Here is a 22516-nt window from a genome sequence, read left to right as displayed (position 1 = left end):
GAATTTGAAAACACATTTGATAATAAAAGCTCGAAAACCATTAGGTCATTTTGTTTTCTTGCCATTTACTTTCCATCGATAAAATACATTCTGAAATGAAAGACAGATGTTCTACACAAATTGAGCTGAATGCAAATCATAATTGTATTCATTAAGAAAACATTGCATCAAAATTATTATTTTTACAGTCATGCTGAGCAAGTATGAACATTAATGAGGAGCATTTTATTTTAAACAATTCAAATTTAGCTTTGCTTGAACCATTATAAATATGTTGCGGTGCAGTCGCAACAAAAACATTTAGACAAATCTGGAAGAATTATTTGAGATACATGGGACAATATGGAAGTGCAGCACCCGTGTGTGTGTGTGTGTGTGGTGGCTATTCAGTCCAGGAGAGATGGTAGAACCTTCCCAGTCCATCTCCACACACTAGTTCACTGGCATTGTGTGGGTTCACCTCCAAAACCAGCACAGGACCCCCACACACAAACATCCCCACCTACATGGAAACAGATAACAATATCAGTGTCAAACATGAAATATACTGCAATATTAGAGGATGTGGGATCTGTGTACCTGTTTCTTAGTGTTTCTGTTCCATAGTTTGACTGTTCTGTCATAGGAGGCAGAGATGATGGTAGTGCTGGTCACTCTCAGCACACTGACACGGTCACTGTGGGCCTGTGGGACAACAGTTATCATCGTTATCCTCACCAAAAATATTAAAACCTTCGTCCTCCACTTCCCCCATTATCACCATCCCCTCCTCGCCATCGAACAGGATGTGAGCACTCACAGGTTTCTTGCTGCTCCAGGTGTTCATGTCGGGTGGCAGGCTGTACCACATGTTCCCTTTTGAATCTCCACAAACCACCAAGTCTGAGGAACCGAAACACAGCACAGCACGTCACAACCCCCCCGTGAGACGACACTTAGTGAGTGTGTGTTTGTGTACCGGTATGTACAGTCATTGTGTGCTACCGTTATTGATAGTTAGCGCTGTTAAGAAGCATCCCTTCCCCTCAGGATGCTCCACCCAGAGGTCCGTGTTGGAGCTGGCCACCATCTTTGAGCCGATGGAATACTGAAGAAGACAGGCACACACATTAGGGCCTTCTCAGCTATATCCCAGTAATTCTCTTAACAGCCACATAGAAGATGATCAGGGGCTGTGCTCCACTTACTGCAAAGCCCAGGGCAACCTTCCCTTCCATCTCCCCCAGTAGCCACACGCTCTTGCCATCGTTGGGGGTCATCCCGAGAACGCACACTTCATTCGACCACCTGCGGCGGAGACCAGCGGTCAGGACAGATATTTTTTTCGGGTGCATGCTTCGCGGCTCACCATCACATCCTGTTCTTTAGGAAGGTGTGAACAGGTGGGATTTACATGGTCGATTTAGATTCCCAGTTCTCTGGGTCTCCTGCCACGACGTCGTTGATGGATCCGTCCTCACATAGTCCTAGCAGCCTGGAGCAGTGGGCCAGGTACATGACTGGAGACTCCATGGTGTATGTGGACACCTTCGTCAGACTAGGGACACAAAACGAAAGCATTTCGTTGGCGAAAACGACAATGTTTCTGTACAGCTGGAAGTACTACTCTCACTGAATGCTCTTATAGTCCCAATACAGGAGGTCTTATACAATATTAGAGGTCATATATGTAGTCATTCTGCTGGTTGGTACAGTATAAAACAATATAATTGCCCTCTTGGGAGTCCTATCCCGTGGGTGTACAGTACCTGACAGAGCTGCGCTGTGGGTTCCACTCCAGCTGCCATAAGGAGACATGGCACATCCTGCAGCCCACAGCCACCTGGCCTTCAGGCAAGGAGCACAGCGATGTAATGGCACCCTCAGACACCTGGGAGAGACACAGTTAAACACTCACACACCCCACACCGCAGGCATGTACACACACACACACACCACCTCACCCTTTTTCTATCGTTTCTAAGGGAGACAAACCGCTGTGGAAAGCCACCATGAAAATCTGGTTGTGAAGAGACTAAGCAGAATTACCTGTTTGAGGCCAACCATGGAGTTGTGCTGCCATATCGTCACACGCCCACACTCATAGCCCAGGATCAGCAGAACGTCCCGTCTGGTGAAGCACACGGCTGTGATACTGCCCCCCTGGATGGGAGAACTCTCTAGAAGCAAATCCACCAATTAAACAAGTCAACAGACACCAACAATCTTAGGGCTAATTAGTGGCCGAGCAATGGTATTAGGTTGAATATTGGTTTACCCATTGCTGTAGAGATGTTCCATGACCTGAGCGACTTGTCTTCAGACACGGTTAGGAATTCCGGAACACCTTCCTGCTTACAGACCACTCCACGTATCCCTCCACTGTGGCCCTGCAAGCTGCTGTAGTGATGCACCTGAGAGAGACAAGTTCAGCAGAACTATTTAAAATGTCAGGCCAATTCATTGTCACAGATATAATTGCTCTACTCTCTTCACACTTGGTTCCAACTTAAAGAAAGCCATATGTAATGCTTCCTAGTAATGTACACGTTTACTCCAGGGTCATGCAGACACACGTGTTGGAACAGTAGCAGACTTACCTGGAAGGGCTTCCATAGCTTCACACTGCCGTCATCAGATGCAGTGGAAACAGTCATATTCTCTGGATCCACCTCCTGGGTTTTGTCTGAACACACACACACACACACACAATATACACAACACGATGACTAAGATCTTTATGGTTGGTCCTGTTTGGTTTCTGTCCACGGCCCTGGTTGGGCAGGGTGCAGTACCAGGGCCCTGGTTGGGCAGGGTGCAGTACCAGGGCCCTGGGTTGGGCAGGGTGCAGTACCTGGGCAGGGGAGCACAGAGCAGTGGTGTATGCGGGAGTGGTGGGCTGTGATCCTGCTCATCTCCATCCCTGATCCCCACTTCCACAGCTGCAGCGCCCCGTCTGAACAGCCCGCCATCACAAACTCCCCCTGCACACACGACACGACACGGCTCACAGCCTCACCACAGTAGAATCAAACACAACACAATCACAACCCTCTATTGAGTGTTTAGGTTGGTTAAAGGTGCGGATCTTGTGGGTGTATGCGACATTGCCTGTGACACATTTTGGGGTTTGATCAGCCCTGCTGGAGGTCCAGGAGGGTTCCTGCTCCGCCACACGGCTCCCTGCTGTACGGCCAGACTCACCAGGCAGCAGAGGGCGCTGAGGGAGGACGTGCCCACGATCTCCCTCACGTTGCGGCCCGTCTGGAGGTCCCACACCCGCACCCTGCCATCCCTGGAGCAGCTCACCTGATACGCACAGTTAGAAATATTAATCTTTATCAAGTATTGCACAGTCAGTCGGGGAAGAAGTCAAGAAAGTTGTATTACTTGCAGCTGGCTAGCAAGGAGACAAATCATCATGGTGGTCACAAAGTGTGTCTGTTACCTTGCGGTGCTAGCTAACCTGACGGACCATTCCATCATCAGTCAGGTAGCATTTGGAGTGAGGCGAAAAATTGAGATAAACGAATGATGAGGAAACCCCCCCACGCACAGCTTACCACACAGTCTGGGGTCCATGCACAGCCGGTGATCCAGTCTCCGTGAGAGTAAGGAAGGGACTTGGAGAGAGCAGGAGGACTGCAACCCCACACTATCAGAGTCTGAAACACACCATTAGAGTTAGTTGTAACACCACAACTGACACAAACATAGCAAGCAACATGTCTACCACAAACACACACCTGATCTTTTCCCCCTGACAGCAGCTCCTGGCCAGTGGGGCTAAAGGCCAGGCAGGTGACCCCTCCCCCATGACCTCTCAAGACAGAGACAACACTGAGGTTAACCCAGGGGCCAGACGTCAGCTGCTCCAGGGACCAGAGTGAGATGGTGAAGTCATCTGCTTGATCAGAACCACATTCATTAACCCAGTATCGTAGATACCTTGCATCTGATCAATAGAACCTTTATGGCAGGATTGATTTCTAGCATTGTTCTGCGTTTCCTACTGACCTGAGGCAGAAGCCAGGTACACGCTGCTTTGTGCCAGAGCAAGGACGGGCCCCAGATGCGTCCCAAACTGCCCTAGCAGCACCATCTCTCTTTCCTCTCCCCTCTCCTCCTTCCTCCACAGCCTCAGATGCGGGTCCCCTCCCCCCGTCACCAGCAGCTCAGAACCCTCCACGGTCAGCCACAGCAGGCACAGAATGGACACCCTGAGGCCCTCGCTGGCCCAGGTCATTTCATCTGCAGCCAATGCATCACATTTGATTTGTTTAGTCCTTTCTTCACAAAAGATTGCCGAAAGGCATGGCAAGATAAAAGCGAAACTCGATCTGTGTTGACACATCAAAAGTAACTGACGATATTCGAAAGTCACGTACCTGATTTAAGACTGAAGAGCTTCAGTCCGTCCCCGTGGTAACCCACTGCCACGTCATCCCCACTGACCGCCACACACAGGGCAGCAGGGTCAGAGGTCAACATGCTCTGGCCCGGCTCAACACACTCCTGTCCAGGGAGAAATCCACAAAACACTGACCTCTCATCCAGAGTGACCAACACACACAAAACACGAAAAAACTAAATAAAACAAAGGTTTCACAGAACATGCAACAAGAGCATACCATTTTTCCAAATGTGTTCACTGCACGACCGAGACCTCCTGACCATAGCTGGACCTAGGGAGGAGTCAAAATAATTGTGTAGGTATAACCGCATTCTCTTGCGAGCGTACTCGCCCCTTTACACCTACTATCGTTTTCCTACCATGTGGTCTGACCCAGCGCTCAGTAGCACTGCCCCGCCCTGCAGGAAGGACAGCACCTCAGTCGCTCCGTGGTGAGCCTGGTAGCACCCCACGCAGGTGGAGGCTGCTACAGACCACAGCCGCACCTCCCCAGACACACTGCCAGAGCAGAGCAGGGTGGAGGAGGAGGGAGAGAAGGAGAGGCTGCGCACCGACCTGCCATGGCCCGTGAGAGTCTTGGATGGAGAGATTGGGACAGCAAGAGAAGAGAAGAAAAGTGGGGTTAGGGTCAGATAAGGAGAGAAGAGAAAGTTTCAGTTTCAACTCATGTTATTGCCAACGTGGTTCCCCCCATTGGCTCTCCGTAGAATCATAAACTGATGTCATTCGCTGATGTCCTCACCATGACCAGTTTCTCCTGGAGCCAGTTCCACACACGCACAGCGCCGTCCCAGCACCCGACGGCCAAAATCTGACCCTCTGGGTCAAAGGTCACACAGTTCAAAGGACTGGGGTTTGTGAAGGTTGACACCAGATGGTAGTCTGACGATGACCACACCTGTAAAAGCCAGAACATGTATGACACTTCTATGGTGGGTAAAAGGAATAATAAAACCTGCACACACAGAGCAACAACAAAGATTTGAGTGTTACTTTGAGGGTGAAGTCGAGGGAAACTGTAGCTAGGTGGTTTCTGTCGGCGCTGATGTCACTTCCGGTGATTCTGTTTGAGTGTCCATCAATGAGAGATATCCTGATGACAAGAGGAAGACAAGCATGTTGTCCATGTGTAGATGTTAAAACCTTTGCAGTGCATAGTTTCATAGTACACAGTATGGGAAACAAAATATGAGTTCATAATTCAGGGGATTTCATTTCTGAAACTTTCTCTCACCTGCAGCCATTGTCAATGTCCCATATCTCTATACGTCCGTCAAAGGAGGTTGTTCCAAGAAGCCCCTTCTTCAGGAAGATGCATCCAGATATGCCATCACAGCTGCTAATTAGTGACCTCACTTCCTGTACACACCATGGAAAGCATAGGCGTGCACTTTAAGAACAGTGCACTAGGATACAGAAACAAACCATACAGAGGAAAACTAACCAGATCTAAACACAGCTCGTGTCAGACTTGTTCAGAGGGCTGAACGTTAGGGTTAGAATGAGAATGTGTGGAATGTGTTACCTGTCCCGTGTGGGTGTGGAGGAAGTGCAGAGTTCCCTGCCCAGTGCCCACTGCCATCACCTCACCCTCCGGACTCATCTCCACACAGGTGGGCTCCAAGCAGAACGTAGACACCAGCTCACTGACGTTAAAACAGAGACACCGCAGATCCTGAAGCCAAACTGTGTGTGAAACTCTCAGAGCAGTCAACCAGAACAGCTCAAGACAACCAAGTCACAACCCCATGGATCAGGATGAGAACTCTCCAACCAACATAGCTTGTAGATGTAGATGACCTACCTGGTCTGCTTTTGAGGGTGCTTCGTGTTGTTGTGCCACCTCACTGCATGTGTCCTCACGCCTGTTCCCAGCAGGCCTTGCGTCCAGGCGTGGGCAGGGGTGTCGTGGGGCTCGTTGAGAGCCTGCTGGACAAACAGAGTGGGCCAAGAGGACAGGAGGGATGCGTGGGTCTTGAGGAAACTGTGGCAGTCCTCCAGACTGCTTGAGTCCACCTCTGACACGGAAGCTTCTAGACAAAGAAGAAGAGGTACACTCAGCTATCTTCAGAAGGGAACCTATCACAGCACTCTAAGGGGTCCTCATCCATGGATGCCACCATTTCTATACTGTGTCTGGCAGGAGCCTGTCTCCAGAGCAGCCGTCTCACCCGCTGAAGCGTAGACCTCTAGGAGGTGGCGCAGGAGGCCATGCCGCACGTTAGCAAACAGGAAGTAGTAACTGGAGAGCAGGGAACACAGCGTCGCCCACTGGCCACTCCTCATCTGACCCCCCCCGCATCAAGAAGAAGAATTAGATGGTTCTCACAAAACTCCGAGTGCCTACTCCCCGGGAGATTTCAATGTCATTAGGAAGTAAGAATCATCAATGGTCAAGGTTGCTATAATCAAGGGTCTTACCAACATAACCTCCCAGAAGGAGACCACAGTAAAGCGATTTGAGGTGTTTGCTCATTGGTTAATGGGGACTTTCCTATTGAGAGCAGTCAGTAGTTGGGGGCTACAAAAAGGCCTATGGGTGTTTACCAGGTGGTGAGGCAGTTGCATTATGGAGCTGGCTTCACACTGCAGAAAAGTGTCTTCTGCCTGAGGATCTGCCAGTGCCCAAAGGTGTGCTGAGAAAGATGGATTAAAGACAAAAGAGCTATATTTTGATGTACCGGTATATTATATTTTGTTGGAGTAAAGCAAGTAGGAAAAAGAAGACAGCCAGTGGGTCCCAATTTTCAAAATGTTTGGATTGGTGCGTGTGTGTTGGATTCCAGTACCTGCCAAAATGGAATGAGCTTGTGTTCTGGAAGCATCACTGTGGAGAAGTAGCTGCTCAAAAGCCATTCTCACCTCCGGATTGGTCAAAGTCAGAATATCATCCTCACCATGGCAGTAAGAAGAACCAATTAGGCTGCAGAGACAAAAGTGAATATTTGATCTATCACGTAATCAACATCCTCCATTTTATAATCTCCTTTACATTGTGTATGATTGCTGCTCATTATACAAGGATGTTCTTTACCTCTCCAGACTCCGCACCATGTGGGAGAAGGTTGCCATGGGGATGCGTCCTCGAGGGTTCCTGGCCAGGTGAAGCATGTTTTGCCATTGTGACAGCCCCTCTCCAGGAGGAAGCTCATTGCACATGCTCAGTATGGCATATAGGTCCCTCTCCCTCAGGCCTATAAGAACACCAAGAACAATAAACCTGGCTTGACATGCCACACTGTTGAGGTGAAGTTGATTTAATTGACTGGAAGCACCAGATGGGTGGGGTTCCACAACAATAAATGAAGTAATTTCAACCATATTTGGTGTGTGTCTTTGTGTGTTCTGACATGTATGGTAACTGAACAGAAAGGTGGTCTTTCTCACCAGCGGTGCTAACAGTTAAGGCTGCCAGTGCCCAGTGCAGTGCTTCTCCATACTGAGAATACTGAGACTGTAGTCTGGCCAGGCTGTGTTGTACCAGCTGACACAGAGACGGGGGGAGGGACTGGAGGTTCTCCTTCATCTGAGACACAAATATCATCATCATCATCATCATCATCATATTCAACATTATCCTGATAATGTACGTTCACCCCACTTCATTATACTATTCATTATTACTAGTCATTTGGAAAATAAATGACACCAGACCTTTTCGAATGAGGCGAAACTCCTCAGCTCCTCGCAGGCCAGATGAAGGTAGAGCGGACTTACTGCACCCTTCTTCCTCAGAAGTATCTGGAGCTACACACACACACACACACACACACACACACAGGTATTTTCGTTTTGATAAGATTCTATTTAGTACTCCATGCCACCCCCACCACCAACAACATGTGTCGTTTTTCCAAAGAAGAAACCTGGTTGTTGAAGGCAGAATCACTAAGCTTCTTCCCGTGGACTTCCAGTTCCTTCCGAACTATCTCTTTTCTGTCTGGTAAAGACAGCTTCCCCAAAGGAAACACAACGGACCCTTTCTTCTTTGCCAGGTTTAGCAGCATCGGCGAATTGGACGTGAAGCTGACCACCAAAGACACACCCTGAAAAAAAATAAAAAACGGTATTAACATGAATGCATCTATGTCCTACCATGTACTTTACTGCACTGTCACTATTTACAGACTTAATATATACTCAGTATCATTAACCAATGGCTGACCTGAGGGAGCTGCTGAGGTATCCAAGAAGATGTAAGATGGCCCTGTCCATCGTGGATCAGATCTGCTCCATCCACCAGCAAGGCCAGTGGTTGGTTCTTTTTGGTGTCACTCAGCAGGGAGTGGAACTCGGCCATCAGATCTCTTTTATGAATGATGTGGTTAGATTCACATGGGTCATTAGAATTTGATTGATAAGAATTTTATTTCAATACAATAGGTAGTGTACGAAATGTCATCCTGTTCATTTTGACACTCACTTGAAAGTTGAAGGGAGAGGAGATTCCTTCTCATTTTTGGTGTCCCTCTGCATGGAGTGGAACGCTGCCATCCTCTCTCTTTTATGAATGATGTGGTTAGATTCACATGGTCATTACAATTTGATTAATAAGAATTTGATTTCAATACAATAGGTAATGTATGCAATGTCATCCTGTTCATTTTTACACTCACTCTAAAGTTGAAGTGTCTTCCTTTCTTCTTCTCAAACATTGGACGAGACAACGCAGAAGGCTCACCACAGTGCATGCTGATTGGCTAACATCGGTGAAGTAGGATATAACACCACATGTAGTAGTTTCCTGGGACGTTTCTGGAGTTTGGAGGGCATTTGCCAGAGCGGCCTGCATCATGAAACAATGCGTAATAAAAAGTTGTTTTTTTTAAACTTCAGTTTTAAAAACTTTTCAGTTTTAAAAACTTTTCAGTTTTAAAATGTTTATATAAATAAATAAAAAATTTAAAAAAAGAAGTGAGATAGGAGTCAGCGAGTGAGCGTGTCTAATCTGTACCGACGCTGTGTTGTAGTTTACCATGAAAACGCTTTTGCCCTCTCCAGGAGCTCCTTCCAGCAGCAGCAGGCCTCCTTTAAGCTGGGCCTCCTTCACAATCCCCACAGCCTCTCTCAGCAGTTTAGCCCTGCCATAGAACAGCCTCTGAAGGGCGCCCTGGTGCAGCTCCTGACTGGAGATATCAGAGCTTGGATCGGGCTCCTCTGCCTCCTAGTGAACACACCACCACACAGACAATTGGTGAAAAGAATTGTCTTAGGGATAGTTAAAAGAAAGTTAATTGTTCAGTGTTCATTAAAGCTAATCTTAAATCAGATCTGACCAACTTAGATTTTTTTATTGGCCTATCCTTAGCTATATACAGCTTCATACCTCAACAAACTGCTTCAACACCGCCCCCCACAGGTCCTCTAGCACTGCCTTCCCAAAGCGCTCCAGTCCTTTCACACAGGGCTTCCCATCCACAATCCCTCCCCACTCACAGGGATAACTGGAGGGGGACAGAGACAGAAAGCCTATCAGACCTAAGATCACCCCAGGGTGAGGGAAGGAATTACCAAAAACATTGCTCACTCTTCGGTGACTTTCACATCACTAATCAGGATTCTTCTTTTCAAGTCGGACAATTTGGATTCAGCCTCCTGAGACTCCGAAGCAAAGTCTGACTTCCATGCGACTGGCACAGACCTGAGACACAAATCCAAAACAAACAGGAATTTAACTCAACCCACCAACAACCTGGCTGTATGATCCAATCAATTGACGTCATGTGTCACAGCCATCATGATATATATCAATATATCAATGTCAATGCACATAATTACTCCACCTGGACAAATTGGGCACCCTAAAGTAGCCGAACATGCGATTGTGGGCGGAGTCTGGAAATAAAGCCTGGAACTGACGAATCTCCATCTCAGTGATCGACAGACCTGGTGGGGCAGCATCCAGCTGTGGAAGGGATCACATCCAAACAGAATCAACCAGCTTGATGTCAAAAGGCTCAACAATGATGATCCTCCTCTACCAAATACACGCAGGTGGACAGACGGACAGAAGCACTGGCAGCCAGCCTTACCCAGCTGTACTGTGGAAGGTCTGGCAGGGCGGGGCGAGGAGGCACCAGGCCGTAGCGCTCCCCCAGGATTGCCACCAGCATCTGGCTTCGGCACACTTCCGAGAGGCACAGCTCCACGGCGCGGCTGGACTCCTCCTCGGTCACGCCCCAGCGCAGCTCCACCTCCTGCAGGTAGAGGCGGTGCTGCGCAGCGCGGCGCCGGAGCTCGGGGAACACGCAGCGCACCAGCACGTCCCGCTCCGCATGCATGTCTCTGAAGGTGGAGGAGATGAACACACGCACGCCACGCCACCTGAGCTCAGGACAGGAAGGGGGAGGAAGGAGATGGAGGAAGCAAAATAAGGCCGGATGGAATAAATAACTCCAGCACTCTAGAACAGTCAGACCTTCTTCTTTTTTATCATGTCGAAAATGATGCTGCTCTCAATCAGCTACCCCGCTTCCTAACTAGGAACAGCCTGCTTGTCGGTCAACCACCAGCCATTATTATTCTTCACCGTGTCTGGTGGCTGAGATGTGGATACTATACACGTGTGTCACTTAGATAGAAGCATCTGCGAAACGAATACATGTAACAGTGAAGTAAGATCATAAACTCAATACAAGGTGTCAAAACATGAACTTAGTACCTCATCTTTGGGGCTGCTGTCAGTGGTGTGAGGGCAGCTGCTGTGTCTAGGTTTTTAGCAGCAGGGTGAGAGGGGATGTTGTGCAGTTTGTCAATAAGTTCCACATGGTCCAGCAGCCTGGAAGAGCCTCGTTCAGCCACAAACCTGAGGAGGATGAACAAATATGCATATGACAAGGCCTGTTTACACTAGTATGCTTCAATTACAGGTGTTTAAACTAGCATACTTCCATTACAGAGCCTGTTTACACTAGTATGCTTCAAGTACAGGTGTTTACACTAGCATACTTCCATTACAGAGCCTGTTTACAATCGTATATTGCATTTCCAGAGACTGTCACACAAATGTACTTATATTACAAAAGAATGCCTTGTTTTGCCTCCTCCATCACTGTGTCCAACCACACAGAAGGTCATTAGAGTCAAAGAGATGCATTACTTGAGGATCTGTTCGTTAAACCCACAGAGCTCCACATAGTTCCTGTCTGAGGGGGTGTCTTGTTCACTGGGGGGAAATAAAAGAAAGGAAGAAAGAAAGATGAAGACATACACGGACAAAGTTCATCTCATGACCTGCGTAGTTCTCTGAGGTTTCCCCTAGTCTTGGTCATCATTTTTAAGTCATAAGTCATACTTTCGATGGCGACTAATTACTGAAGGAGCTTTATACTGTGGGCTTTCTGTTCCCCCACACACCTTTTCTCCAGGTTTATCTTAACACAGAGAACATCGTTGTTTGCGTCCTTCCTCAATTGGTTTATGGCCAAATTCACCTCACTGGAAACACAATCAGTCACCAGGATTATATTGTCGACCTGAGATGAAAGGGAGGTTTGGTGTTAAGCAGTGTGGCTGTTTTTATCTCACAGTGATTATGTTAACTTACAGCTTAACGTGCGGTTATAACACACTCTCTAACATGCCTTAATTTCACTACACCACATTAAAAGCCAAAAGAGGTGAATCCCAAATCTGCATGATGTGCAAACATGAGCACACTCAAACATACCTTGTTTTCTGATGTAGACATGTGAGAGATTAACTGGCTCCTCTTTTCACTTGCATCATAGTCATCATTGAATTCCTTCAATTACAGGTGTTTTATTACAAATCAACTCAGACAATTGACCTTAGTTTCACCATTATCACCAGGCCTTCCATCTCTGTCATAAATATATCTTACTTAGCCTAAAAAGTGTAAAACACAAGGGAGTCGTTTTTCCCCCAGTAAAGGCAAACTAAGCTAAGATCAAATACAAAAGACTGACAAACGATTTTCTCACCTTCACTTTCTTCATCACCTGTCTCCAGTTGTCCAGTAGCACGTCAGACTCCAGCTTCAACTCTGTGAAACCTGTCCAAGAGAACAGCACTAACTGGGGGTCCTCAGCGCTGCAGGCAATCATCAGTGAGAGTAACACTGCCACCTCCTGGAGCTGAGTGGAATTAAACACATCCCAAACATAAACCCCTGCTTTTAAACAAGTTGACAGATGAAAATCTAAAAGTTATTCAGGAATACTTTTAGTAGTAAGCCTTTTCTATCCATCAGACAATCCCTGATTTGACACAGTTGTACAGATAAAAGCAAAGACTCTTTGCAGGTAAGAGAAGGGCCAGCTAAGAAGGCAGTTGTCCTTACATTTGGTGTGAGGGTCTTCACATCTGTCGTGCTTTCCTCCTCCCCCTCCTCCCCGGATTCCTTGTCTGGTTCTATGGGACAGCCTATTTCAAGGGCCTTTTTCCAGGGCTCGTGAGTTGCTAAGCTACTAGACACCAAGATCAGGGTGCGGCCGGGGAGAGGAGGCACATTGTGCCGGCAGGAGATCTGCACCGCCGTCTCCAGGGCTTGCTTGTACCGTTTCAGTAGATCACCAATGTTTTTACTGGCCACACACACACACACACACACAAATTCATGCAAAAGCACACCCATACACAAACAGAGCAGGGCACACACACACAAACAATTTAGTTCTACATATACATACACATATATATATAGTTACAAGTGAATAATATGTAACTATGTAACTACTAACTAAATAATACATGAATAATTCAACAATTGAACAAACAGAGCAGGGCACATATGTAGAACTAAATTGTTTGTGTGTGTGCCCTGCTCTGTTTGTTCAATTGTTGAATTATTCATCTGGTGTCTATTCATTAATAGCCTTTAATGAATAGACACCAGATGAATAATTCCATGTACCTGGGTTTCTGAAGCGCACTCATCTTCATCTTGTACATGCGGTAGATGAATGGAACCCCCAGAGCCGCCCGTAGTTTCTTCCTCCCACCACGCTTAAATTTTCCTAAATCCTTGGAGCCAAACTGCCCCTTCAGAACGCTCTTCAATATCATTGTAGAATTGGGGACCACTTTCTTTGATGGACTGTCTGAATACGGAAGAGAAGAGGGTCAACAAACAACCTGTCTGTGTGTTTGTGTATCTGGTCTACCTGTATGTGTTGATTGTGTGCTGAGGTCTTGCGTGTCCAATTCTCACCCATGCTACTTACGACCTTCCAAGCAGAGAGGAAGCGGAAGGGAAACTGCTTGCTCTGAATAACAGCTTTCTGCAACAACAAACAGACCAATTAATGGCCTGGTAATTGAATGACTAATTCACTAACATTTCATATCACAGGCTGAATCAACACTGATTGCATGTTATACGTCCATCAATGGACTAAATGAACCAATGCTCTGATTTCCTAAGCCACTTTTTGGTCTCTTACTGTGGACTTGTAACTGATTGGTGAAAACTCAAGGACAACTCACTTCATTGGTCAGTCTAGCAAGGATCTTCTGATGGTGCTTCTCACTAATGCCCTGGGATATCATGTTTCTCAGATTCCTCAGCATAGCCATGAAGGGGAGAGACCTGTTGTCTGTAGAAAGAGAAAAAAACTGTTCAATACCAAGTGTGTGTGTGTGTGTGTGTGTTTGTGTGCATCAACACACGTTTAACAGACCTATAAGTTTCTCCCAGGTGAGGGCTTTGTTTCCTTCCTGGCTGAGCTTGCGCTCCCATGTGTCTGGCCGGGCCAGCTTCATGCGCTGCCCTGCTCTCTCCCTCTCCCAAGTTCCAGTGAGCCCGCTGTGGGTGAACGCCTTCATGTCACTTGGGTACCTAAAACAAAGAGCGAAACAGGTCAGGTATCCGGACATAGGTCTTTCTCTGTTTGTGTGTGTGTGTGTGTGTGTGTACCTCTTTCCCAGTATAGCCATGACATGCTGGGCTGGCTCCTTGATGTGGAGTCTCTTGATAAATGTCTTCAGATTGAACTCGCTCTGCTTCTTATTGACCACCACTCTCTTCGTTAACTAGACACACACCCACACACACACACACACACACTCAACATGGTCAACAAACATTGCAACCACTACAGCCAAACAGACTGATCCCATCTGAACACACACTTACATGTTTCTGCAGAGTAGAGACATCCATCAGGAGCTTTTTTGCCCACGTTATCAGCTGATATGGGGTTGGTTTCTAACATGGTCACAGAGAGCTGGGTTAGCACAGGGCAAGACAGAGAAAACCGGTGAATGTGTGGCGTTTGTGGTGCACACTGTGTGTGCATCATACCGTGGCTTTGGGTTTGTTCCTGTTGTGTTTGCAACGATGCTTGCGCGTGTTGTATTTGGCCAGCTGATACTCGTTGAACTGCTTGAACTTATCTGCCATGGCCTTCTTCAGACAGCTGGGCAGAGAGTGACTGAAGCACTGTGGACGACAGAGCGAAGCAGTGCTTAGACAGAGAAACAGGGGGAGGAAGGGGACGTTTGGAGCAACTAAACATCGAGTAAAACACGTGTTCTACCGCCCTAAGTTTCTGACGCACATGCACGACCTACCGTACTATACAGCCTGGCCACCTCCAGCCAATCAGAGGGCAGTTGCACAGCTGTGCAGAAGTACCTGCGTACATGTGGCTTGGTGACAGGCAGACTGGCAGCAAGAGCCAACAGGTAGTTGGCTGTGATACGGATGTTCAACTCTTGCCTTGTGTACACGGCAACCTAGATAGGACAGGGGAAAAAGTGCATATGATCCATCCTTTCCTCCATGTTGAGACTCACTCCATGACACATGTTTACACACGTGACACATGGGCTTCTCTGTTTACTCTCAAGAGAAGCACACAAACACCGACCTTGAGAAGAAACTGCGGATCGTCGTTAGAGATTTCTTCACCTAGGTTCTTCATCCTTGTCCACACACTGCCTTCTGCATTCCAGTCTTTCTCACCAGGAGCAGAGGTCTCATTCACCAAAGAACAGCATACCTCATTCAGAAGTAAGTACTGGCCACAGAAAAAAAAATTAAGGGGTGGATTTGAGAGAGATGACTGTCATTTGTGAGTGATGATATGTATAGGTTGATATTGTGTACTGTGAATTTGTTTGTTCAGTGTCCTTTTGTACCTTCTTGTCTTTCAGCACATCCTCAAGGTCCTCTTTCCCACTTTCCATTTCTCCAAATTCCTCTTGGCTGATAATCACAGGATGCTCAGGGTCTTCAAGATGCAACTCCATGTCTAGGACAGGCATCTCTCTGGACACCTTACTGTCCAGGTCAGAACACTAAAATGCACCAAAATAAGTTGAGAAAAGCTATGTCAAAAGACATTAACCTATAAACTATCTACCTGTATCTTCAAATTAAACAAAATCCATATCGGAAAAACAAAAAAAAGACTAGACTAGATTGGTTAGGCTAACCAGCCAATCACAGAACAAAACTGGTATCATGCATACCACACTCATGTCTTCAGAACAGGACTGCACATCCTCAGAGGAGCAACTCATTTCTCCTCCATCTCTACAGTCTTGGCCCTCCTGAACAGGACAGGAGGTTGAAGGGAGGTGAGGACTTCCTTGGAGATGGGCACCAGTACAGGGTGCAAAGGATGCAGAAGGCAAAGAGCCATGAAGGGGAGGAGAACAGGGGTTGGAGAAGGAGAGTGGGGGGTACAGGAGTGGGTTCCTCCTCAGGAGGTTGTTTTGAGTGCTGAGGAGGGGGGAGGTGAGGGAGGCAGATGTGAAGGTGGCGAGTAGGGAGGATGTGGTGGAAGACAGCTTGGAGGGAAGGAGAGAGGGGCAGGAAGAAGAAGGAGAAGATGCCCAGGAGGAGGAGGATGCAGAGAGGGTCTGGGGCAGCACAGAGGACACCTGGGTCAACAGTCTGTTCTCCAAGTCCGGTGCAGCATAGTTGGAGAAGAGTTCCCTTGTAGATGAAGTCTGCTGGTTGCTGTCCAAGCTTAGCTGGAGCTGAGTTAGTTCCCTCATCTCTGATGCAAGGACTGCAAGGGAGTAAACAGGTAAACTGTCAGGGAGTTTGTAGTGGATCTATACAGGGAGGTAACGTTCTAAATCTCAAGCAAACATAAATATCGTTGTTGAGCAGCTAGTTCAGCAGCATTCCAACTTGGTCGACTATGTAAGCAGGCGGTATTGTAAACATTAACCTAGATTATGGAACTGTTAGGTTCGGGTGGGGAATTATCTCTGAAGTAAATGGGTGCATAGTCCAAACAGCACACAGTTCTACTTAGCTAAAATAGTGGTGGTGTATACTAAATGTATGAGCGTGGTTTCCATCAGAACTCAAAACCTGAAGCCCTGATTACTGTGGGGTAGAACAGGCTACGCCCCACAAGTTTAACACAGCAGTGCGGGTGTACAGTAAATTCTACGCAAAAAGACCCAGAATATTTTAAATTAATGTTAACAAACTAAAGATTATCCTTTTGTTTTTTAAATAGCACCGAGTTGACACACAATGGAGTGTATATGACTTTGCAAAGAAATGATCTGTTCTGGTCTGAAACAGGTGCTGAGCTCACCCTGTTACCGCTACATTTTGGCAATCCCAGACCAGCTTGACCAGGAAAGTAGCCCTTACCAATGGGCGTCAACTCGATTAGTATATAAAAGCATTGCTGGTACGTGACACGCAACTCACCTTACAAGTCTGTATTCACACTTTGTCCACCACTGTATATCTATAAAAAAAAAAGCTAAATTGATACTTTTCTGAATGATTCGTAGCTCTAACTTCTCTGTAGTAACGTCTTGACTTGAAAGCTACTTCCTGAAAGTTTGTCATAGCTTTTTGCTGTTTTTGTGTGTGCCTTCACTACCGTACTATGTAAAATATCGGCGCACATAACGACCTAACATTTATTTATATTTCTAAATATAATGTTTATTATTTATTAACCAAATTGTTTAAACAATAATAGTCTGTTATTAATTTTAGCCACGGTATGAAACAAAGAAGCTTTATTTTTATGTTATGGGAAGAATGGAAGTTCTTCACGAATAACCGTAAACTATATAGTGGATGAAAGGAGGAAACGAACAGACCATTTCCGCTGCAGCAGCGAAGAGCATCAAAGAAAGAAAATGTGGATCGAGGTGAAGAATTACGGCAAATAAATCACAGCAAATTGACAAATCGGTTGACATTGGAAATACATTTGCTCGAGATAGTAAGTACAGCGGGGGGATTACGTCGTTTAACAACATCTCTAGTCAGTGTAACCAAACAACAGCATCATTCCCTTGTTCTGCTGTTCGCTAGGGAACAACTTGTAGCGAGGTAGCCAGTTACGCTAGTTAGCTAGCACGCTAGTCAACTAAATTAGCTAAGCAGCTGATAACGGTCACTATTAAACGAGATGGGGACAAGAGCGAGCCGTTCACAAGAAGATTCAATCCCTTCGGCTCTAGGAAAAGATGGCACAACGCGGGATTCATATAGGCGGAACCGATGCTGTAGGCCGACCAGTCTTATGGTGGACTTCTCTGGGAGTTTTGAAGATACGGATACCAACCGTAGCCGATCAGAGGAGGGCAGTGATTCGGACATAGGGCAACAGGCAAGCGCTGATGCAAGCCCTGCTGATCACCACAGCCTCCCCTCTAGTATTAGCCAAGCATCACCAACAGACGACAATAGTGATTGCAAGCCTGATGAAGCGGATAATGACGGCAGTCCCGTGGTTGTTGTTAACGGGGAACATCAGTCTGGAGATGATACAGGCCGCGTGCCCCACCGCACTTTTTCTGAACGTCTACCCGGTAACCGGCACTTTACCGGGCGTAACGTCAGCGCAAGATCCGCACGGGTGCGAGGCACTCATCAACGCCCCATGTCGGAGGCTTGGATTGGTCTCTACCGTGTAAACAATCGCCCCAACAGTAAGAATAAATGTCTATACTATTCGTTTTTTAATATCAGTTATGATTACTGTTGAATACTGTTCACAGTGATAGTAGTGTGCTTTCCATCATGTCACTGAAAAAACAGGCAATTTGGATAAATCGTAGCAAGTTACTGGTTTGTATGGTACGCATGTCAAATACAATCTGAGTCTACACAATCTGGGCCTTAGATTAACCCAGAAATTGCATTCCTGACCAGATAATCTCACCTCGTGCTTAGCTAAATGCTTGAAATGATTAAAAAATATATTGAGAGCTCATTGAAAGGAGAGAAACCATACCAAGTGAAATCGTTGTAATAATCTTATGTCTTAAACCCCTTAACAGTAGCAGAATCTGTCATGGCACTCTTGAAGAATATAAAAGTTTTAGTGAGGATCTGGGTGAGTGCAAGGGCAATATAGCGAGGTCATTTCCACATGACTTTTGAATTACCCTCCTTGGTAAATTACCACAATTTAACCTGGTCCAGAACTAGTTGGAAGTATGACAACAAGAGACCAAAACAACAGGTTGGGTATATGTTTGACCTTCCCATGGGTCTATGAAGACGGCACAGCATCCTTAAAGAATCTAGAAAATTGGTTATAAGGCCTAAAGTGCATGATGCTGGCAGTGGCCCAGGGAGGGAGGTAGAATGTAGGCCAACTAGGTGTGTACTTTAGGCTCTGAAGCTGGATGACTCGTGTTGGTCTGGTGGAATGATGACTGGAAACCTAATAATATGCAACGCCGATCATTAGCAGCAGCAGTTCAATTTGATTTGTACAATTGCAAATATAAACCCTTGTTTATTATTGCCGTGACTATAGTACAGCCGTGGCCAAAAGTATTGTTTTTTTTTCATTTTGTGTTTGCAAAGCTTGCTGGGCCTTGGCATAAAATGACTGCTAACATAATTTCAGTAAGTCATATCATCAGCACAGGGGAAAGTGTGAACTAGTTCTAGCCAGCGGAAATCACTCTATCATTCTGATTGGATTTTAAGAGCAGATTGACTGCTGTAAAAGAGGGGACTATTTGCATTTATTGAAAATATTCGCCCCCAAAAAGCATAAAAAATATATGAAATGTGCCTTTTTTGTATTCCAAAATTCTATAGAAACGTGAAAACATTTTCCTCAAATACTGAACCAGCAAACTTTGCCAAACACAACATTTGTCATTGCCAAAACTTATGGCCACGACTGTATGTTATTCCTGTGGGACCCAGTTTAGATAGTCATGTACTTGTATTCATCAGCTGACACTGCCTTCTTTCCCAGATATCCGCTGCCCTTTCTGCACCAAGCCTTTCCCTGGAAGCAGGATTGAAGATCATCTGTTGAACTGCCTTACCTCTCCCCCTCTCCCCTACAACAGTGAGTTTCAGACGGCCAGTTATTTTCACCGATTTGAGGGTGCACGATTAGTCACCTGAAATATCAACGTACCACTGCACTGTCCCAACACAATAACCCAAGAAGACATTTTGTATATATATATAATATTCTGATATGGTTTTCAGATATCCTCATTTCTCTTCTATTGTGTGTCCTTAGCGGATGTGCTCAGTAAGGACAGCGGGGAGTGCTCCATCTGCCTTGAGGACTTGTTGCAGGGAGAGACCATTGCCCGGTTGGCTTGCCTGTGTGTCTACCATAAGAGGTAACCGCTGTACCATGTGACCACTAGGCTAGCTAATCATGCTGATGCACCATGATGTTTGTGCAGATTTCAGCTCATCAAATCATGCCTGTTCAGATAGATAGTCAACCACTCTGTTGAGGTATAATGTGTCATCTCGGGAGAGTGGGGGTCACACACTGCTACTGATTGGCCGGCACGGGTAAATGACAGGCCAGGTATAGAACTGATAGGCCAGCGGTAAAGTCAGACACTCACTCACCTAGACAAGAGACTCATTTCCCTTGACCGGCAAATCATTTGTCTAGCCTAGCTATGCACTGTTTTATCCACTCACTAGCCCTGTCACTGACTCTCCTAAGCAAGTGACTCACGCGCTTCCCCTGACTATCGATTTTATTTTGGTACAAGTCTGTCACACTCCCCTTGCCTGGCTGGCAACTTGTATTACAAAATTCTAATTCAAGGCATCTTTTCTGCTAAGCTGTGTTTCCACCTGTAGAGGAGTTCATTCATTATCTCCCCCTCCATTGCTCTCTCATCTGTTTAGCTGCATTGATTCCTGGTCCAAGGTGAAGCCCTGCTGTCCTGAACACCCATTCGATTAACTCGTGTGACATGTACACCCCACAGTCACACACCTGACTCAGGTACTTTTTAGCGTGTGTGTCTTTGTGTACATATATGAAAATCCTTAATTATTAGTTCATTATGTTACACTCCTCATTCTATTTGAGTACTGAAAATAATCTTGCAAAAAAAAAAACATTGCAATTGAAGGGAGTTAATATTTTATGTCTTCTTTTGCCCAACAGGAGACTACACTGTATCCCATACTGCAGAATATATATATATATATATATATATATATATATATATGGGACTCTGCTTAATCCAAGCCTCCTTATCCTTCATATATCTAGGAGGAGGTATCTGCTGCCCTGGGTTCAGACCACTGAGGCCAACACTGGCAACAGGGTTCCCTGTCCCTTGAAAGTCACCCCTGAGCTGCTGGCCTTCAGACAAAAGACACGTCAAACAAAAAGAGAAAAGATCGATTTATCAACCTGCCAACAGCCCCAGTCTCTCTGGGTGACCTACACAGCTTGGTCTGGGAGGTGCGTTTAAATAGGGTTTATGTCTGACGGCTTCCACCCTCGTTTTTTGTGTGTTTTTTCCCCAACATACTTTTTCTTTCTGGCTGCAAAAAAAACAAAAACTAATGTGCGGAGATCCATATTACATTGGATGGATGTTTCTGTCCATAGGGAAACATAATAATAAACCAACCAATGCAGCATCTAAAGAGTAACTGTTAATGCGTTTTTGCATTGTTGTTTTTTTATAGACTGGAGCTGGAATGTGGGGCTTTTTGTGAATGGGGTTACCGCAGTGTTGTGTTTTCCTGTTACCTGGATACATTTCAGTAGCAAGTGGGTGTGAGGTGTAAATCTGTGTTAAGCAGAGTGGGGTTAGTTTGTTTCGATGGTTTGTGTAGAAATGACTACTTCATATAGGGTCAAGAGCAGGCTGATGGTAGTTTCTAGGGCCATAGCACTGGTGTTGGTTGCACCGTTTTGAGCACTTTTGACTATCGACTGAACCTTTTTGCGCAAGGTCAGTTTGAGTGTGTGGTTGGGTGGATGGTTATGCGCACAGGCTGGTGATGTCCCTGACAAGGATGCCCTACTCTGCCATTGTGTGTCTGTATTATACATATATGTGTGCTTTGGTGTCTGCCTGTTGAGGAAGCTTCTTTAATTTGGACTTTAACTTAAAATATCCAAACTACTTTGGGAACATACTTTAAAAAAAAAAGACCCCTCGCCCCTGCTGAAGGCCACATCCGCCTACTTCTCTGGGGAGCAGCCCAGCCCTCTGGACCAGACCCTGTACGGTAATACAGCCATCTGGCTCTCTGGCTGGAAAGAGGGATGTATTTATGGGGGCATGTTTACGCCATGACGTGGCAGCTGCCTTTTCCTACCGATAGAAGGCAATGAACAGCTGAAGTGTAATTATTGCATTATTACAACCCCCCAACCACGCCCATTATTGTTGCTAGAAGTGACCCCTTGACTTTGTCTGTTTGTCTGTTGCCTTAGCTTGGTGAGAGGTTCATCTTCAGGTGCTCTAACGTTGTAGTTTAGTCGAGGCATCCGATGCCCTGTACTGCTCTCCCTCAAAGCATGACTCGGCCAATTGGTGGAGCAGGAGATGGAGTTCTGTCTTAACAAGCTTCTCATTAAGCCTCCCTGGAGTTCTTGCCCAGTTCTCTGCATTCTAAGGTGCTATGGACTGTTTTGCCCCAAGGTGGCAGTCATGTGCATGTTACCCTGTAGTATTGAAAAGAAGAAAAAATAAACGAAAAGTATATAAAGCCAAAAGTATGTTTGTTCATGAGGTGTGTGTGTGTGTTTGTATGTGAGTGTGTATGGGGGGGAAACATATTCAAATGGATCATTAGATGTTACATTTTGTAGTGATGAAAAATGATGTTGTGTACTTTAAAGGGGGGAGGGGGGGTTGTCAGTGTAAATATAGACAATCTGAAGCCCCCAATGTTACTTACTACTTCCCCCCCAAAGC

At 46.1% G+C, this 22516-nt stretch overlaps 2 protein-coding genes across 3 annotated transcripts; one reads left to right on the top strand and one right to left on the bottom strand.

Moving 5' to 3' along the window:
• Positions 1–45: 45 nt before the first annotated feature.
• Positions 46–17197, bottom strand: tep1 (telomerase-associated protein 1). Its single transcript, XM_062481115.1, has 56 exons — positions 17037–17197; positions 15830–16374; positions 15497–15655; positions 15226–15375; positions 14927–15091; positions 14658–14795; positions 14490–14561; positions 14271–14386; positions 14035–14192; positions 13841–13950; positions 13566–13635; positions 13269–13455; positions 12696–12939; positions 12337–12489; positions 12063–12137; positions 11750–11868; positions 11493–11558; positions 11055–11198; positions 10426–10717; positions 10177–10298; positions 9921–10034; positions 9720–9837; positions 9369–9557; positions 9010–9179; positions 8817–8894; positions 8559–8700; positions 8260–8439; positions 8048–8140; positions 7781–7919; positions 7428–7587; positions 7183–7316; positions 6941–7029; positions 6565–6679; positions 6198–6426; positions 5919–6039; positions 5628–5752; positions 5387–5486; positions 5136–5291; positions 4753–4968; positions 4611–4664; positions 4368–4494; positions 3997–4230; positions 3726–3883; positions 3543–3644; positions 3184–3288; positions 2834–2963; positions 2580–2665; positions 2258–2393; positions 2029–2159; positions 1749–1870; positions 1394–1537; positions 1188–1287; positions 985–1087; positions 800–882; positions 580–684; positions 46–502 (listed from the first exon to the last, which is right to left on the bottom strand). The coding sequence occupies exons 2-56, from the start codon at positions 16358–16360 to the stop codon at positions 383–385; spliced, it is 7779 nt and encodes a 2592-aa protein (XP_062337099.1). The 5' UTR covers positions 16361–16374; positions 17037–17197; the 3' UTR covers positions 46–382.
• Positions 17198–17434: 237 nt separating this feature from the next.
• Positions 17435–21145, top strand: zgc:66427 (uncharacterized protein LOC406256 homolog). 2 transcript variants are annotated; one of them, XM_062481629.1, is made up of 5 exons: positions 17435–18277; positions 19567–19662; positions 19843–19948; positions 20478–20577; positions 20851–21145. In XM_062481629.1, the coding sequence occupies exons 1-4, from the start codon at positions 17755–17757 to the stop codon at positions 20533–20535; spliced, it is 783 nt and encodes a 260-aa protein (XP_062337613.1). In that variant the 5' UTR covers positions 17435–17754; the 3' UTR covers positions 20536–20577; positions 20851–21145. The 2 variants fall into 2 exon arrangements, with proteins under 2 accessions (XP_062337613.1, XP_062337612.1); XM_062481628.1 differs by having other exon boundaries at positions 20743–21145.
• Positions 21146–22516: the final 1371 nt, after the last annotated feature.

Source organism: Osmerus eperlanus, chromosome 16 (genome assembly GCF_963692335.1).
Source record: "Osmerus eperlanus chromosome 16, fOsmEpe2.1, whole genome shotgun sequence".
Classification (NCBI taxonomy): domain Eukaryota; kingdom Metazoa; phylum Chordata; class Actinopteri; order Osmeriformes; family Osmeridae; genus Osmerus; species Osmerus eperlanus.
Note: the sequence above shows the minus strand (reverse complement) of the source record. Positions and strands in the feature narration are given on the sequence as shown.

Bases quoted from the DNA above. Each gene is read 5' to 3' on its own strand.
- tep1 (XM_062481115.1), bottom strand. From the start codon at position 16,360: ATGAGGGAACTAACTCAGCTCCAGCTAAGCTTGGACAGCAACCAGCAG. The intron at 14,193-14,270 runs GTACACACACAC...TCTTTGTTTTAG, and splicing joins ATGGCTATACTGGGAAAGAG to GTACCCAAGTGACATGAAGG. The intron at 4,969-5,135 runs GTGAGGACATCA...TCTCCATCCAAG, and splicing joins TCCAGGAGAAACTGGTCATG to ACTCTCACGGGCCATGGCAG.
- zgc:66427 (XM_062481629.1), top strand. From the start codon at position 17,755: ATGGGGACAAGAGCGAGCCGTTCACAAGAAGATTCAATCCCTTCGGCT. The intron at 19,663-19,842 runs GTGAGTTTCAGA...GTGTGTCCTTAG, and splicing joins TCCCCCTCTCCCCTACAACA to CGGATGTGCTCAGTAAGGAC. The intron at 19,949-20,477 runs GTAACCGCTGTA...TCATCTGTTTAG, and splicing joins CTGTGTGTCTACCATAAGAG to CTGCATTGATTCCTGGTCCA.